This window comes from Phalacrocorax carbo, chromosome 9 (assembly GCF_963921805.1).
Source record: "Phalacrocorax carbo chromosome 9, bPhaCar2.1, whole genome shotgun sequence".
NCBI lineage: Eukaryota > Metazoa > Chordata > Aves > Suliformes > Phalacrocoracidae > Phalacrocorax > Phalacrocorax carbo.
In genome coordinates, this window is record NC_087521.1 from 33246481 (window position 1) to 33263795 (window position 17315).

The window sequence follows — 17315 nt, forward strand, 5'->3', positions numbered from 1 at the left end:
TGATACAGTCAGCTACCATACCTAAAGAGGGTACCAGGGACAGCAAGTCTATGCTCTCCTCCACCCAGCCCAGCTCCCAGGGCACACAGCTCTTGGGGATTCATTTGCTGGACATTTCAGAGGGACACCTGTTGCATTACACAGATCTATTTGGTTACAGAAACTTACCATCTGCCCCTGTGTTGTACCAACCAAAGTCTGCAAGCACCCTGACAGCGAGGGGGATTAATATTACTTTTCCATCTGCTCTGCAATATGAGCTGCCCATAAGCAACAACCTAAAGATGCCTCTGAGCCCCTAAATCCCACCTTGCTTAAAAAAATGCAAGTTATGGGAAGAACAAGAGGAGCCATGACAACCCAATTCCCTCAAAGGACAAGTCACATCCCCAGCAACATTTAAAACTTGCTCCGTTTCCTGCATGGCTAAATGCAGGGAACATTAACAGGTCCCATCAAAGAGACATCTAAGTGGTGAAAATGCCAATATAAAAACCATGCACTGGGTCTGCACCAATGTAACAAACTATAAAAAAAGTATTAAAACAGACTGTTTATTACAGCATATGATGTGTTATATTAATTTACACAATGAGATATATATATAAAAACAGCCATTGATGATGTACAGTAAATTGGACATCAACAGGAATATTAAAACTACTGATACTCATGCACGTGACATGCATATGTTTTTTTTTTTCTTTTTCAAAAGCAGTTTTACACAATATACTGAAGTTACTATGCCTTGGTCAGCTGCTCCAATGGTTTACTCTGAACACCACCGCCATCCGCAGCGGGACTCCCAGGAGATGGGAGCAGAGTGCACTCCAGAGAAGGCGACTTAACCTTGGAGACAGATTGAACAGGAGCCCTTTCCTGGTGGGGGAAGGCTGGGGGAGGAGAGGGGTGAGTTTCAAGAAGAGAATCAACAAGAAAAGAAAAAAAAAAAAAACAACAAAAACAGGCCAGACTACCAGGAGGAAGAAGTTCAAAATGTGGCAGAAGAAAGGGACAAGCAAAAACATGAAGACTACCCACAGTCCCTCCCCCTTATCCCCTAAAAACTTATGACCTTAAGCTGTCGATATCCTGTATAAGACCCAGAACTGGAAAAACTAGGCAAGGAAGATCCATTCCCAGAAACATTAGCCTTTTTTCAAAGCCTTCTGATACCATGTACTGGAGGCTGTTCACCACTGAAATGGCAGTGTTATGTTGGGTTATTTTTAAACAAGTATAATGGTCTTTTGTTTCCACGTAAAAGGCACTAGTATCCACCCAAGTTCTGAAGACAAGTGACATAATTTACCTTAAGTTTTAAATATTTGTATAAAAAAAAAAATCTGTGGAAATATGTACACAAAAGCACCTTGCTTCTGAAAGCAGAAGCAGATACATTCCACCAAGTCACCTCACTAGACGGTTGTCATGAGCTTCAGGGAGCCTGACCGAAAGCGGAGGATTTTCTTCTTGAGGTTGTGGGAGGCTTTGATTTTGACAAAGGCCTTCGCTGCATTTTCATGCAGCTCTGGCGCTGTGACCGTTTGGATGGGGAGCGTCTGGACAAACTGAGACCAAATAAGGCCCCCGCTCTCATCAGAGTCGCTGGTGGTCGTGCTCTCCCCTACAAACTCCACCTCGCTCAGGCTCGACTCGCTGTCTCCAAAGCAGTTCGTCGTGTAGTTGCTCTGCTCATCCTCGCTCGTGTCCACCACGGTGGAGTGGAACAAGGACTCGCACTCTGCCGAGTACTCCGAGTCGCTGGCCACGTAGGCGTACGGGCTGACGTAGGGTAGGGGGACTTGCGAGTAGACCCCCACACCTTCCCGCCGGTTCCTCCTCGCCCGCCGTAAGGCCTCCTCATAGGAAATCTCTGCCGATGACTTCCACCGGCGGTAGTCGGCACGCTTGTGTTTAGGCTTGGCCACCACAACCTCTCGGCCGTGCCCATGGGATCGGACGGTGGATTTGTGCAGGCCAGCCTGACGACTCTGGAGGCCCGACTCCGGCTGCAAGCCGCTGCCTCTCTTCCCCCGTGAGGAGGGTTTTTTCAGTTTCTTATTTGTATCCAACTCATCAGGAAAGCGGCACTTCTTGCCGACCGGCTTGGTTTTCTCCCGCAACGTCTGCGAACCATTTTCCAGCCCATTGGCAAGGTGGGGCCTGTGTTTCAGAGCAGAGCTTTTCAAAATCTTGATGTTTCGGGTGCCTTTGTGAAGCTTCACGCTTTGCTGCTGGGCCGGTATGTACTGGGCATTCACCAACAACCCATCATCCAGGCTCTGGGAGGAAGAGCCCTCGCTTTTGAAATCCAGCACGGGCCTCTCCTCGACGGCAGGTGACGAGGAGCGAGCTGCCTGCAAGCTGCTCTTCAGCAGGACTTTTTTGGGGGGTTGGCTGACCCTATTCTCCGACTGCAGCACCATAGTCTTCCCCGGGCTCTCTTTGGGAGATGCAGCAAAGAGCTGCCCATTCTCCTTGGGGACGTCCCCTGCCGTGGCCACTGTGTTGCGGGTGAGCTCCGGAGGAGCTGGTTTGATGCCCCATGGCAGGTGCTTGCTCTGAAGTTCACTCGCCGCACCAGGCGGGAAAGCTGCCGGCAAAGGTGCCTTCCTACTCTCCAGCTGCTCACCAGCCGGCTCCCTCGGCCTCTGCTTTAATGGGGAGGGTGCTGCATGGTCCAGAGCAGTGGTCCCACCAGAAGGCAAGCACACTTGCTTGGAGCTCTTCAGGTTCACGACGTTACCGTGAGCCACCACCCCTGCAGGCTGCCTGACACACATGCTTCCATGCCTCAAGATCCCTTTGGTGGGATCAGCGTTGAGACTTGTCCTCGGTTTGTTAGTCCTTACCGCGTGAGTCTTTTTCTGAACCAGGCTTAAGATGTAACCATCTATCCTCTTGCTGGTGGAAGGGCACGGTGCCGGCCAGGAGCCTTGCGGGAGAAAGGCGTTGGTGGATTTTCCCGAGTCCGTTTCAGATGCGGCGCAAACGTCGCCGATATCACAACCAAGCCTCTCCTCTTCTCGCTGGGGGTTTTCAGTCACAGGAAGAAGAAACATGGGACTCTGCACAGCTACCGCATGGAGTGGGCTGGGGTACCGGTAGACGTCATTCCCGTTTTTAGACACCAGATCGCACTGGTACTTTGGATGTACATCTGCAACGACATCGAGGGAATTTGAGTGCGGCGTGGACAAAGAGCGACAGACAGAGCCTGCGGTCTGGTCCTCATGCTGGCCTTCCTTATTATAGTCCATCCAGCCTATGAGATCTGAAAGGCATTTTAGAAGAGTTTAGAGAGCCTGCCAGGGACAGTTCTGCTACGTTTTTCTTGTGCCATCAAGGACTCCGGTCCCATCTACACATACGATGCAATGTTTATACAACAGCAGCGCTGTTCAAACAGTAGAAACCTTGCACCTGTGATGCTGTTTAAGCAATCTAAAAGCAGCACTATTCTTCTGTGGGTCTCTTTGTAACAGCTTCTATGTAGGTTTTGCCCCAATATGGCTAAAAAATAAAAATCACAGCCCTAATGAGAACACTTACTTCAGTCTCAACCTATGCCTAGGTTGCTAAGGACTTCCTATTTTACTCCCAAGCTACCCAGAAGTCTGTAAGGGTCTCTTCTGTTTATATGCTCACTGCGGGCCCCAGCACACATGAATTTTATATTTTGCTTTGCTAAATCCAAAGGGAAACACAAAAAATATAGACAAAAGTCCAATGAATTCTTTTAGCTTATTGACAAATTTCACTTCCACGTTTTTTCAAGCATATCTTGGGTCAAAAAAATTCCAGATTTAATTTTGTTGTTTTTATTATTATTGTTACTACTATTATTAGCATCATGATTATTTTATAATAATGCTAATAATAACAACAGGTGCTCCTTTTGAGCAATCAAGCATTAAAGAATAGGAAACAGGCTCATCTTTCCACACAAGTACAAGGAGTGCAGGTCAATCCAGCTGACATCCTAGCCTTGGCTCTGCAAAGAGAGTTCTGTAAGAGAAATCCAGTGCGTTTCAGGATGCATGAGTCAGATTTAATGGCTAAGGCACTTACTTGGGAGGTAAGCGACCTTAGGAGCAGGGCTTCAATCCAAGCACCTAAGATTATTACTTCCTTAAGCTTATGTTGCCTTGTCTTCTTGGGTAGGGGTACAGTCTAAATGATCCTTCTCGATCACTGTCAGTCCTGTTTTCTACCCTTGGGCTAGAAACTTCAGCCAGGGTACTCAAATTTGAACGCTCAGTGCTCATCACTTATCTAAGGCTTATTTCAAAAGAGATCTCGCAGACGTTGATGAAATTAGCTGATAGAGATGATGTTCCTGTGTGAGCAGGAGAGGAAGAACAGGGAAGTTAGGAGCATGAACTTCCTCCAGATCACCTCACAGTTTTCCCACATTTCCTAAATCCTATGTCTGAGTCAGGAAATGTTGACAAAACACTTTGAAACATGCCAGTTTGTGAAATTTCATCTCTAAAAGTGAGATGGTATCAATGAGGATTGTAGGGTTTTCTGATGTATACAGAAAAAACCAGCAATGCGATCGGCTGGAAACCCTTGTGTATTTTTTTTTTTCTGTATGGCTAGTGAAGATCACATATACCTTACATCAGGGAGCATTTAGCTCATGTTGCTCAAAGGATAACTTGGAGGACTTGTCAGTGTCTCAGAATGAATGTATCCCAGGCTGTATTCTCCCACTTTAGAGTTGAAGAACTTGAATTATTTTATCTTTGATTCACAAAAAAAATCACTGTAAGTTAACAGTAAAGAGAATGGAATTGGAAATAGTGTGGTTAGGAGCATCCTCCACAACCCAGAACGAACTAAGGCTTTTGAATGAGTGTGGCTGCAACCAGTAACACTTGATCACAAAAGTCCTGCTGAAGTGTCCTTTCTGGACAACAGACAGAGGCCACCCTCCTGTTTAACCATCCTAGTGTCCAAGGAAAGTCAACAGCACTTTGCCAAAGAACCAAAATAGTTTTCCCTTGTTCACGATGTCTATTTGTCTATGCTATATAAATGCAGGACACGCCTCAGCATGATCACCTAGGGGTTGAAGACCATTGGAACTGACAAAATGACTGCTACAAACAGACCAACGTGTACCCTGACCTTCTAAAGCCTGTAGCTAGCACCTTGCTCTGTCACTTTGATGAGGACATGGCTGTGGAGGTATCTTTCATTATTGCCACTTAGTAAAAATCCTTTTCTAAAAGAAACCATGAGAAATTTGTCAACTAATGTGTTTATGTGTATAGGTACCACTGCCCTCTACTGGGTAGAGCAGCTGTCATATTTTCACATGTTCTTTTCATGTCTTTAGAGTGACATATTCACACGAAAGGCTGGGCTAGTGGAAGGCAAATGGTCCTGCCTTGTGACCCATGTACGTGATAGGCACTGGAATCTTTTCAGAGCACAATACATCAAACGAAAGGAAGAAGGGTTAATCCAACCCAGATACTCCTGAGGAAGTATTTCCAAAGCCAAAGCCACCTCCTGGAGTATGATGTATTCGACCTGCTTTTACTATACCTGCAGATTTAGGGCGTCCATCTGAGATATTCAGTGTTGCCTCCAAAGGGCTGCAAAAGCAAGTGCTAGAATGGCAACTGGATAAACACTCACTGAAGACAGAGTTAGATGAATTGGAGAGCGATCCAGAAGCTCCATCACTCAGCTCATAAAACCCTATAAAAATAAGAGTTTGGATTTATATTAGTTATGTCTACACAAAGTTGCCGTTTGTGTCCCTAGAAAGGCAGTCAAGCTCATGTTTGTGTTGGCTTCCCCTATTGCAATTAGTTATGGGATTTCGTTCAGTCACCAAAAAAACACTGCACAATTTAGTAATATCCTTATTACTATGAAGGATTCCGTTTAAAAGTAAAGCACTTAACAGTAAAAAAGCAGAACTTTACTTAGCATACGAAATTTTGAACTTTAGAGGGGCTGGGGTTTTACCCTTTACAAAGGTTTTCAGATTTTAGCAAGCAGGATCCCGGCTGTGTTTGACAGCCCACTCATTTAATAGAGTATTATACTTCCAAGACAGACTCTCCAGCTACTACTTAACTACAAAATCTTTACAAAGTGTTGGGTCCAATGCCATCCATTATTTTCCTCAAAGTTCTGGAGATAAATATAATATTCATGGATGACATGAAAGGAGGAAAATGGTAAATAATGTGCAGACTCAGAAAATTTAATTTCCTGGTAAATCGGGACTACTCAAGAAAATATGATATACTGTCATCAAAATTTAAATTGTACATTTAGGAATAAGGAATCCAGGGCGTCTCTACAGAATGGGGATGCATCCTGGAAAAAAATAATCCTGAAAAGGACTTAGTGTGGAAAAGCAGCTCAATCAAGCTTAATGATATGGAAAAAAAAGCTAATGAGATTGTTGGATGTACAAAGAGACTAATGAATAGCAGTAGGGAAATTACTTCAGCAGTCTATACAGCACTGGTAAGAAACACACTGGAACGGTGTGCCCAGCCCTCGAATTCAGCACGCTTATAACAAAGCTAAAAAACTGGAAAGGGGCCATAAAGCTATTTAAGAGTGGGGGAAAAAAAATGCCTTAAAACAAATGACTTAATGAACTTGACCTGCTTAGTTCACCAAAAAAAGTCGGGAATTACACTATGTAGCACCTCCAAGAGAATAAGAAGCTGGGAACTGGAAAACTCCTTCCTCTATGGGACAAAAGCATATTAAAAAAAATGAGTGCTGGAACAAGTGAAATTCAGATCACAAATTAGCAATGGTTTTAACAATTGCAAGTTGGTGGATTCTCCACTTTTTAGTGTCTTCAGAACAAATCTGGATGCCTCTAGGAAAGGTTCCCCATAGTTAAATACTGCTTATTGGCTTTAACACAGTTAGAATGGGATGAAATTCAATATATGGGGGATCAAATTGTTTGATTCAATGGTCCCTTCTGGCTGTAAGATCAATTTTGACATATTCCTCCTGCTGGTGGTGCTTCCATTCACCATCTTTCCTGAAGCCTCCTTCCTAATATGCAGAAGAATTAGAACTCTTTGAAATAATTTGTGGGAGGCCTTGGAAAAAAAAGAGTGTCCCAAACACTAAAAATCTAACTAAGCTTGAAATGCTCTTCTGAATACGTTGTCTACAAACAGCAACCATTCCAGTGGTAGGTGAACTTTGCTGGTAGGCATTAATTATCAAAGTGTGAACCTACCAGAGACATTTACTGTTGTAGTACTGAAAACTACAGCCAGTTTAATTCCTGGTAGCAAAGGAGGCTCCATTTTGCTGAATATTGGTCTTACCTGAACTTGGACGACTGTCTGTCTCAAGGTGTTCATCTGTCGTTTTTTCCACGTCCAGCCGGAGATCACTTATTTGTTTATCTAGCTCTTGTAACTGATTTAGTAGGCCGGCATCCCTCCTCCTCAAGCAGTTCTGGAAAACAAGAAGACAAACAACATCAGCTCCTTCAGTGAGGCAGACATGAAGGGGCTCCAAAAACAATCAGCCTTCTCCATCAGAGCATGGCAGAAATACCTTGTCAATACTCTTTTATAAAAAACAAACAAACAAAAAACAAAACACAGCTGAACAAAGCCCTGAAATTTTAAGTAGATGCTCTGGATAAAAACTTCACTGAAGAATTATGCAGGCACTTCCTTCCAGCCTCTTCCAGCCAGACCTACGTAAGGAGCACACTCCCCAGTTTAGGGAGACCAACACACTGCGCTGGCAAAGCACTCCTTTGCAGGACCACAGCTGTGACAACAAAGCTGTACTGCATGATATGGTCAAACCAGACCTGTGCACATGAAACGGGCTCCTTTGGCCAAGGGACGGCTTTGCCGGTGTGACGGGACGTTCACCACCACAGTGATGTTAGACAAAGATCGCATCTGGTCACACAATGGGACGAAACAGCTCTGCCAACAAGTGCCTGTAAGTGTGGGAACTGCCTTGTTCTGCTGCACGTTATGAGCTTATAGTCTGTCTTACAAACAGCAAGATTCCCAAGGCTGGGATCATGGCCCTTTTATTAGTTTTGCAGTGCAGCAGGAAAGAAGAGCAATTCTTCCTCTTCTCCCACTATAATAGTATAAAATTGCTGTGAGATGAATTTTAAGGCTATTTACGAAGGTAATTTGATGGCATAAAATGAGCAATAAGAAATTATTTTGTAAGGCACTCATTAACCCACGGTCAAGGCAATCAGTTTCCCTGTGTGTATTATAATGTTGCTTATCCGTCACCGGTTCAGCTGCATACCCTTTAATTGTTCTGGCTTTGGGGAAGGTGGGGGAGGCAGGAGGAAGGTTTATCTCTTTTTTTCAAGTGCATCATTTGATCGGCGCCCAGCAGTGCTCTGATACGCTCATCGCAAAGAGTTTTGATGCTTATAACTGGACTAGTTCTAAACCCATTAAATCCAGGACAACCTTTCCCCTGGGGTGGCCCAGTCCTCAGGCAAAGGGAAAGGAAATGCTAATAGTATTAGTGAGACTGTTTGAAGATGTGCTGGTATGTAACACCAGCCTTGGAGAACCCAAAGGGGTGATCCCAAGTCTTCTCCCACATTTCTGACGGGAGGCGGGAGCTGGCTGGAAGCCAGGCTGGCAGAGGCGATGGGTTCAAGCCGTAACTCACTGCGCCACCTATTGCCACCAATGTCCCCCCTCCCCCAGCGAGCACCGCATCTGGTTCCAATCTGCAATGTCAAGTGCACAAATTAAAGTGCTACCACAAATCCCCGGGTTTTCTTTTTGGTGTTTTTTTTTTTTTGTTTGTTTCTATTGGGTTTTTGTTTTGTTTTTTTTTTAAGTAATGATTCCCTCGTCTGTCGCTACTGCTTTTTGGCAGTCAGCCCCTTCTCAGCAGCAAAATCATTTCTTTTTATCTTTTAAAGAAGGAAATAATCCTAAATGAACTGCACCAAAAGGCTAAGAAGGAAAAAAAGGAAGAAAGAAAAGGGCGGGAGGGTGGGGGGAAGAAGAAATCACGCAAATATATCACACAATCCAACTTCTCCCTGGGTGAAAGCAAATGCTGAGCCGTGCACAAAGACCGCCAGGCACAGCTGTATGCTATTTTCATTGAAAAATGATCTGCCGCTTCATACCGCCCTCCATCTCTTCCCACACCAGCTACAAAGCGCGTCCTTCAACAAAAGCATCCCTTATTTTAAGGGGCCTGATCCTGGCCGTGCCGGAGCGCTCGGTACCTCCTCTCGGGGTTGCGACCCAGGAGCTCGCTCCCAACTTCCATTCAAGGAAACGGCAGCGCCTCGTCTTGCCTTGAATGGAAGTTGGACCGCCGGCCTGGCTCTGGAAACCCACGGGGAAACTCGGGTTTTCAGCAGCCACGAGCAAAACCGCCGGTGAAACCCGGCCGCCAGCGATTTGCGTCCCCCCTCCCTGCGGCCGGACCCCCGGAGGCCCGGGTCCCGCCTCACCTGCGCGCCCGGCCGGGACGTTGTGCCGGCGTGACAGCGGCGCGGGCGTGCAGCCCTCGGGGGACCGCGGCCGGCCCCCCAACCCCTTTCGGGCTGTGGGAGCCACCGCCGCGGTGGGTCACGCCGCGCCGCCGGGACCGCGGCAGGGCGCGCATCCCCCCGCGGCGGACAGACGCCCGCGCCCCCGCCTTCCCCCCGCTCCCCAAGCCGCCCCCCACCCCCCCCGGCTCACCAGCTGCCTCCGGAGGAGGAGGATGTTCTCCTCCAGGAACTTCTCCTCCAGGCTGCGCGGCGGCGGCCCCTCGCCCGCCGGCTCCCCGCGGCCGCCCTGCGCCCCGGCCGCCGCCCCCGCCGGCCGCCGCAGCAGGAGGCTCTTCACCAGCAGCTCCTGCCGCTGCCTCAGGTACTCCAGCTCGCCCAGCCCGGCTAGCGTGGCCTCCAGCCTCTCCCGGGTGCGTTGCCTCTCCGCCTCCGCTTCGCCCTTCTCCCGCCAGCGCGCATCGCCTTCCCGCGGTCCCCCCGCCTGTCCCGGCCCCGCCGCCGCGGTGGCGGCCGCCGCGGGGCTCGCCTTCATCGCCGGGGAGGGGGCGGCCGCCGCTGACAGGCCCTGCCCGCGGGGGGCCAAGCGCCGCCGACCGCCGCGCTGCCGCCGCCGGTGGCGAATGGGCCGCGGGGCGCCGGGCTCCCCCTCCCCGGCTGCCGCCGCCCCGCGCCCGCCTCCCGCCCGCCTCCCGCCTTCCCTCCTTCCCTCCTTCCCTCCTTCCCTCCTTCCCTCCTTCCCTCCTTCCCTCCTTCCCTCCTTCCCTCCTTCCCTCCTTCCCTCCTTCCCTCCTTCCCTCCTTCTCTCCCTCCCCGCCCGCCGGCGGCTGCACCGCCGCGGTCGCCTTCCTCCTCCTCCCGCCCCACACCTCCATCCCCCCCCCCCCGCCGGGCTCGGGTGGGGAGGGTGTGTGAAGGTGGGACACTAACCACTGACATCTCCAGAATCTCCGGCGGTGACCTCTAGAACCACGCACGGCGCCATCCCGGGCCATCGGCAGCACGTTGTGGTGCCGTGTTGCTTATACAGCCCGACGCGTCCGAAACAGGAGCATAAATGATGCGTCTGGACACAAAACACCCTGGTGTGAGGGTGTAAAGAGAGGGCAGGGAAAGGTGGAAGGCAGAGGAGAACATGGCAGTCCTTGCACCGGGGCGCTGACCACGGCGTAGGCGCGAGGATCAGGGCACCAGCGAGGTGCTGCTTCAAAGCCCGTTTGAGTCGACCAGCCAAAAAAGCCATAATGAAGTGAACTTCATAATAGCATGTAGACTAATTGCAGCAAGGGATCTGCAATTAGATTTTCAATGGGCACTCAAGGGAAAGGGGGGGGGGGGGCGGGAATGCAGATGCCAAAGGAGAAAAAAAAGAAAAATGTTTGTATTGAAATAGAGCAAAAACTGAGTTCCAGACATGTTCTGGGGTGGGGGGGAGAATGGAGAAGGAAGAAGAAAGCATTGAGGGAGCCCTTCACAATATGGGGTTTGTTTGGAAAGACGTGAGCCCGCTATACAGCAGCTCTCACAGACGTTATGAGCATAATGAAATGCTCTTTCCTGCTCTCCCTCTGTTCCTCAGAAGATTATGAGTGTTTGTGGTACTGAAAGGTCTCAGATGAAATTCATCTCCCATGCTGTTTGCAGTAGACAATATATTGCGGTGGTGTACCGTACACCTATTTTACCTGTTGTAGGTGTTGGTCCTTTTTCCAAGAGGTGATATAGATCATTATTTCACAGTCTTTATAAACCAATGGAAAGTGTTTTCTAAAAAGGAGATCGGTTTTCCTCCTGCAGCTTATAACCAGCCCTCGGTCCCTCCCAACCGCTGGCCCAAATGTAGGTGAGGCCACACGCATCAGCCCGGAGGATAGCGGAAGCTAAAGCTAGCTCTGTTTCTTTTTGCTTTTGATCTCTTCCCAGGGCTGGTTCACCACACAGCCGTGTCAGCACAGTGCATCTATGTTAATATTTTAGTTTAGATTACGAGTGCCTTTTTGAACTAACTCTCTAGATCGTTCTGGTTTACCACTCTGCGATTCACATTGCGGAGGGATTTGAGAACAAATTAATTGAGCTGCTTTGGGGTAAAACAAAAGCAGAAGAAGGGAGCACACCTAAAGCACCCCAGCCACTAATGGGTGTTCATTACTGGACATTTGGTCTGCAGGACAAAAATACAACCAGCCCAAAGAAAAACCCTTGCAATACATACAGCATGGGTGGCAGGACCTCAGTACAGCCATGCTGCTTGGCAAATCCATGCCTGTTGTGCTGTCCTAGCTGCTAATGTAGATGTAGGTGTATGTGCCAGCAAAACGGGGAGTGAGGCAGCGCAGGCATAAGCAGACAGAGAAGGCAGGGCCACTTCTTTGGGGAGCAATATCGCTCCTGCCAGATTCAAGAGACCATGAAATTGCAGCCTCAGAGAAAACTGACAAATGCTGAAAGGACAAGGGATGCCCCAAGGGCAAAGGATTGACAGAGGTTGCTGAGCAAAACTGGAAATAAAACCCAAGCCCCATACCAGACCACGGTCTCTCTATTCATTTTATGTATCTGGGCCCATAAAAGGCCCAGAAGTAGGTTCAGCCTCTGCCCCACAACCTGTAGGCCACCACTGCTGACCTAAAAACCGACTCCATGGCTTTCTCTCCTGTGTGGAGCTTGGCATACAGCACCCTCTGAGCATGTTTATGCTGAAAGCTGTGTTGCAATGCAGAGTTACTTTCCCAAGTGGGTACCGGCAGCTCTCCAGGTATGAAAGCAGAGAGCTCCCACATTTTCCTTCACCCTTTTTAGCCAGATTTTGCAGGTAGCTGTGTGCCATGTATGCATTTGTACAGAAAGCTTCATGCAATATTTATGTTAAGCTATGTTAATTATTTCTGTGCTGTTGTGCAGTGTGCAATGTAGAATTTGCTTCAAAAATAAATTACTGCGCTAAATAAAATCTGTCTTAATGTTCAGATTTATTTATTTTGCCACTTATCTCTTGGTAGATTTCGGTGCGATTCCTCCCTCCCAAGTCACCTCTTCCACTCTGAAGAGCATAAGATGCTGCTAGTCTCCTGTACTCCCTGCTGACATTTCTGTGTTCATCCTTCGCAGTGCATCAGTTCCAGTAAGGAAAAGAAACACATGAACTGCCAAAACAGACAAGTGCCTACATCACGTGGAGAGGAGAATGCAGCTTTGACTGAACAAGACTCGCTGTGCAGCTACGATCAGCAAAGAGGAAGGGGAATCTGAAGCAAAAGGAGCTCAGGTTTCACCCCATAGAAGAAGGATAAATATGGTGCCAGAGAAGCAGTGGGAATTAGGAGACTGGACAGCATGGGAGATGGAGACGTGCGAGTGAGCAGCCAGCAAGAAATGTCAAATTATGTGAATGACAGAAGGAAAACAAGATGTGATCTAAGACACCAAGAGTGAGGGAAGGTCCACAGAAGAGTATTCACGGACCAGGATGAAGCTCAGCAGAGTGTAGGTCATGGAGACAAGGGGAGGGAGAGCCCAGAAAGGCAGGATTTGAAGGCAGCAGAAAGACCAAATAGAATAAGCATAAAATAATCTACTTTACTTACTTTAATTTACTCAAGAAGTCACTGTTCAGAAAACAGCAAAATAGAGAGTCTATAAGCAGCAAGGCAAAAAGTCCTGCCATAGGTGGTGGAGTATAGACAGAAGAAAGACAGAACCAGAAGAGCACAATAAAGTGAGAAGATGGAGAAAAGGATGCCTTTGTAGGTATTGTCCTCAAGTAAAACAGATATTTTAAGCACAGAAGGAACAAGAGACTAAGACTGGTTTCTCCCCTCTCAGTTACAATGCAGCCGATCATCCCGGAGAAAAACTAGCCTGAGATAAGAGGGGGGCCCCAGTCCCCAGATTAGCTCTGACTGGACAACCTTTGGAGGCCTCTATCTCAGCAAACCAAACATCTCGAAACTCTTAGCAAGGGCTAAGTAATAGGACTCTCACATGAAAAAAAACCTCCGAGTCCAAAACTGTCTTCCATTCCTCTCCCGGTCTGTGGCAACAGCTGAAGGTCTTGCTCTTTCGCTCCCTCATACAGTTGCTACTCCTTCACTGGGGTGATCAGCTGAAATCCTCCAAAAAAAAATAATCCCAGATTCCCCATCTTAAACTTGAACATAGAAACTGCAAGGAAGGAGTCAGTGAGTTATCTGCAGGGAAGGAGAAGAGATAATGATTGAGGAGCTCTGTTGCTAGGATGTTAGGAGAGGTGTAATTCTGTCTGGTACAGAGGCGGTTACGAAACGGCTTTTCTTTTATGATTATCCTGGCTCATCTTTTATTATTATATTATTAGGTAGTAATAATACTGTGCTGTGCTCCCTTTGCATTTCATATATAGGGAATAAAGAGATGGTCTCTGCCCCACGGAGCTTACAAGACAAGAAGCAGCAGGTGGCTGCCACTGGTAATATAAAAGGAGCCCTGAGAAAGTAGTGGCTGGCATGATGGGCAGTGAATCCAAAACACATCGGCAAGGGGCAAGAGTTTCGGAGCCCCATCTCACCATTAAATTCCTCCCCACTGGGAGCAAACCCCTACGTCCCAATGCATATATTTGTCTTTCCTTCTTCCACCCATTGATCATTAAATTCAGTTTAGATTAAATGAGGCCAATTAACACTTGTTAATTTTCCTAGGTTTATTTTTGACCAGTCACACTAAAATGAGTGCAGAAAATGGCAGAAATCAAGAGGAACATTACAATTCCCTGTTTGTAAAATGAAAGCAATTGCTTTCCTTGCTTATTGTAACACAGCCCTTCGGAGGCAGAGTGATACACTATCCGGAAACATCCACTTGGGGACTATGCTCAAGACCCACAGCTGTCACTACGCCTCTGATACTTTATTTTAATCTATTCTAATGTTAATTTTCTAAGCATTTCTTAATTGCATTGTATAATATAATAGGGTATAAATCTTATCAGCAAATCACACTGACATCAGTTTGTGTTATCATATTACCATGGTTACATTATTATTACAAATGAACCTTGTGCTCGTTACTAACCACAAACAATTCTAGCAAGTAACCCCAACTGAAGCAAAATATCCTGGCAGTGTTTCCAATTTTTGTCAAACAAAACCAATTTCTCTGGGTGACAGGTAACTGCAGTGTACCTATGATGTATTTTACTCTCCTCAGACTCATTCAGCCTACGTTTATCTCGTTGTGTTTGTACAGCGTTGAAACATTGCTGTGCTGTCAACAAGACACAGAGGCCAAATGCCTTAAACATGGACTAGGATCTTTAACACAAATTCGGGGTGTTCAGATGACAGGCGCTACCCCAGCCTGTCAAAACATTACCACGTTTGTATTGTTATGGCAAAAACTGCTAGTGACTGCTACGTTAGGAGCCATTAACTTGATCAGGTCCCTCCAGGGTCCAGTTTCTCCCTACTCTAATCTGATCTGACTGTGGTCTCCCATCGAAAGACACAGTCCCACTTTCCCTCATCCCCAGTGCTGCTGCCCATGTATCAGATGAAGGGACAGACTTTTCCCTTGGCATCACTGCAACGATCTGCCTCCCCGGATCTGATGTATGGGAGGGAAACGCGCTGGAACAGGGGAGGACTGTGATGCTGCCCCTTTCCCTGCAGCTGACTGTTAGTTTGGGCATTTCCTACATTTGGCCGTTCCTCTGCTGCAGATCATTGTCCCACTGGCTGTGCTGGAAAACAGATTGCCTCCCTGATCTGAGTTAAAGAAAAATAACCTCTTCTTTCCTTTCTGTTAACCCAGATATTTCAGTGATCCACTTTAAAGCGCAAGCAGTTGCACTGGCACGACTGAGAAGGCAGAGCTGTACAGGAATGAAGAGATGACAGCAGGAAACCCTCCAGCAAAAAGCTCCATCCAGAGGGAATGTGGAAGGAAGGATGGACCATTTGCAAAACAAGAAGTCACAGGAGGCCATGGAAGAGGATGCAGGAGACAGCTGCTTGTGGGGAAGCGACATTAGAGCTTCTCCAGACATTCCTGTCAGACTACGAGCCGTGCAAAGACATTCATTTCTTTTTTGCAGGCAGCAGCCCACCTGCTGAGGCAGGAAGAGGGCTGATTTTGAATCGCCCATTGCTGCCTCAAATGGGGTAGTGCTCCTCAAGGCCATGAAAGACCCACTTCTCCTTAGCAAAGGAGCAAGAGCAGTGCAGAACCTCTGGAGAGCTGGTGAGTCCTGAGCCCAGCGAGGTACTGCCGCGCTGCTCCAGCAATGCCTCCTGCCTGCATCAGGTGCCAAAATGGGAAAGAAGATGCAAAACTTGCTTCTAGTCCCTAGATTAGGGAAGATGTGTAAGAGAATTGGATGGAAAGGGTGGAAAGCCAGGGAAGATCAGCTCTGTTTTTACCTCTGTTTTAAGGATAAGAGAGGGTCTGATAAAGACAACATGGGGAGGGGGAACATGCAGTTAAACAAACCAGTGTCACTCATGATGTTCACAGCTGACAAGAAGCAGAGCTTGAAGCTACCCCCCTCGTTGTTCACTATAAAGAAACTTTACCAGCATTTTAGCAAAGCACCTAATACATCATGTCTTAATGCTAACTGGTGGGGACTGCATTCCCTCTGCAGGCTCATGGACACTGTTCAAATGAAGTCAGCGCTGGGCTGCTCCAAGTATCGCTTTCTGTCTGACTTGTTTTTTCCTTCTCCCTCATCACCAAGCAGATTATGTCAGTGGGGTTCTGCTGCAATTACTTTTCATTCATCCTTACAATATCATGTGTAATGTTCTTGTGCTTTGACGCCTTTTCTTCTCCCGGCCTGTGTTTCACATTTACATTTAAAAATGCCTAACCTTTGGTGACATGGACATCTGCTTAGTTTAATGCCTTCTTGCTCCCGTGCTGCCAGCGTTCATCTCAGCACACCAGACTGGGAACGGCCCTCACCAGCATGGCCTTTCAGGAAGAATATATATTGAACTGTGAATAATCAGCCACCAGGAGTGGAAGAACAGAAACAATGGTCTTAAATTACAGCTTGAGATTTAGACAGCCTGGGAAAAATTCCCAACAGAAGGAACTGGAACAGCCTGAGGAGGAGAAAGCTTCTCCATCATAAGAGGTCTTTGACAAAAGGTCAGGTGTGGATATGTCAGGATCAATAAAGACTCTTCAAGGGACAACAGTGCACTGAGATTGAGCTCATGCTCTTTGGGTCCCACATTAACGGGGGCTCCAATGGCACCCAGGCCAGTAAAGCAAGTCCATGCAAAGGGTTGGACAACCACTGGTTGTCTTCCCTTCTCCTCTCCCTCTGCCTTCAGTACTCTATATGCCCTAGAGAAGCACACACCCTTGCTTACCAGGAAAGGGAATCCCACCCTACCTGTGCTTGGCTTCCTCCTGCCTCACCCATACCTGTGATTTAGTCTTCAGAGACCTACCCATGGCAGCTGCACAGAGGACCACTTGTGCTGCTGAGCCCTCCCTTGCTCCTTCACGTTGCTAAGACCCTCTGCTCCCCCAGCAAAATCCCTTTGTGATCTCCTCAGCCCCACATGCCCAGGAGCCCCACTCTGCTCCGGCTCCCTGCCAAAAGGAGGAAGAGCAGAAGGGCAGAGAGTGGGTCTCACCTCCAGCATTCCTTTTTCCCTCTGCTGCAGCACAGAGACAACCACACAGGGGTAGGGAGGAAGGAGGCAAAGCACAGCAGGGTAAAAGAGGCGATGCTAGGGCCAGCTCTGCTTTGGGGACGCTGCAAAACCATAGTGACATTGGTTATACTATACTATAATTAAGT

The 17315-nt window shown here is 47.7% G+C and overlaps 1 protein-coding gene across 5 annotated transcripts; it reads right to left on the minus strand.

Annotated features, from left to right (window-relative positions):
* Nucleotides 1-535: 535 nt before the first annotated feature.
* DACT1 (dishevelled binding antagonist of beta catenin 1) lies at nucleotides 536-10521 on the minus strand. 5 transcript variants are annotated; one of them, XM_064461028.1, is made up of 4 exons: nucleotides 10451-10521; nucleotides 7335-7467; nucleotides 5563-5718; nucleotides 536-3277 (listed from the first exon to the last, which is right to left on the minus strand). In XM_064461028.1, the coding sequence occupies exons 1-4, from the start codon at nucleotides 10457-10459 to the stop codon at nucleotides 1419-1421; spliced, it is 2157 nt and encodes a 718-aa protein (XP_064317098.1). In that variant the 5' UTR covers nucleotides 10460-10521; the 3' UTR covers nucleotides 536-1418. The 5 variants fall into 5 exon arrangements, with proteins under 5 accessions (XP_064317098.1, XP_064317097.1, XP_064317094.1 ...); XM_064461027.1 differs by lacking the exon at nucleotides 10451-10521 and adding an exon at nucleotides 9714-10170 and having other exon boundaries at nucleotides 536-3163; nucleotides 5656-5718; XM_064461024.1 differs by lacking the exon at nucleotides 10451-10521 and adding an exon at nucleotides 9714-10170 and having other exon boundaries at nucleotides 5656-5718.
* Between the last annotated feature and the right edge of the window lie 6794 nt (nucleotides 10522-17315).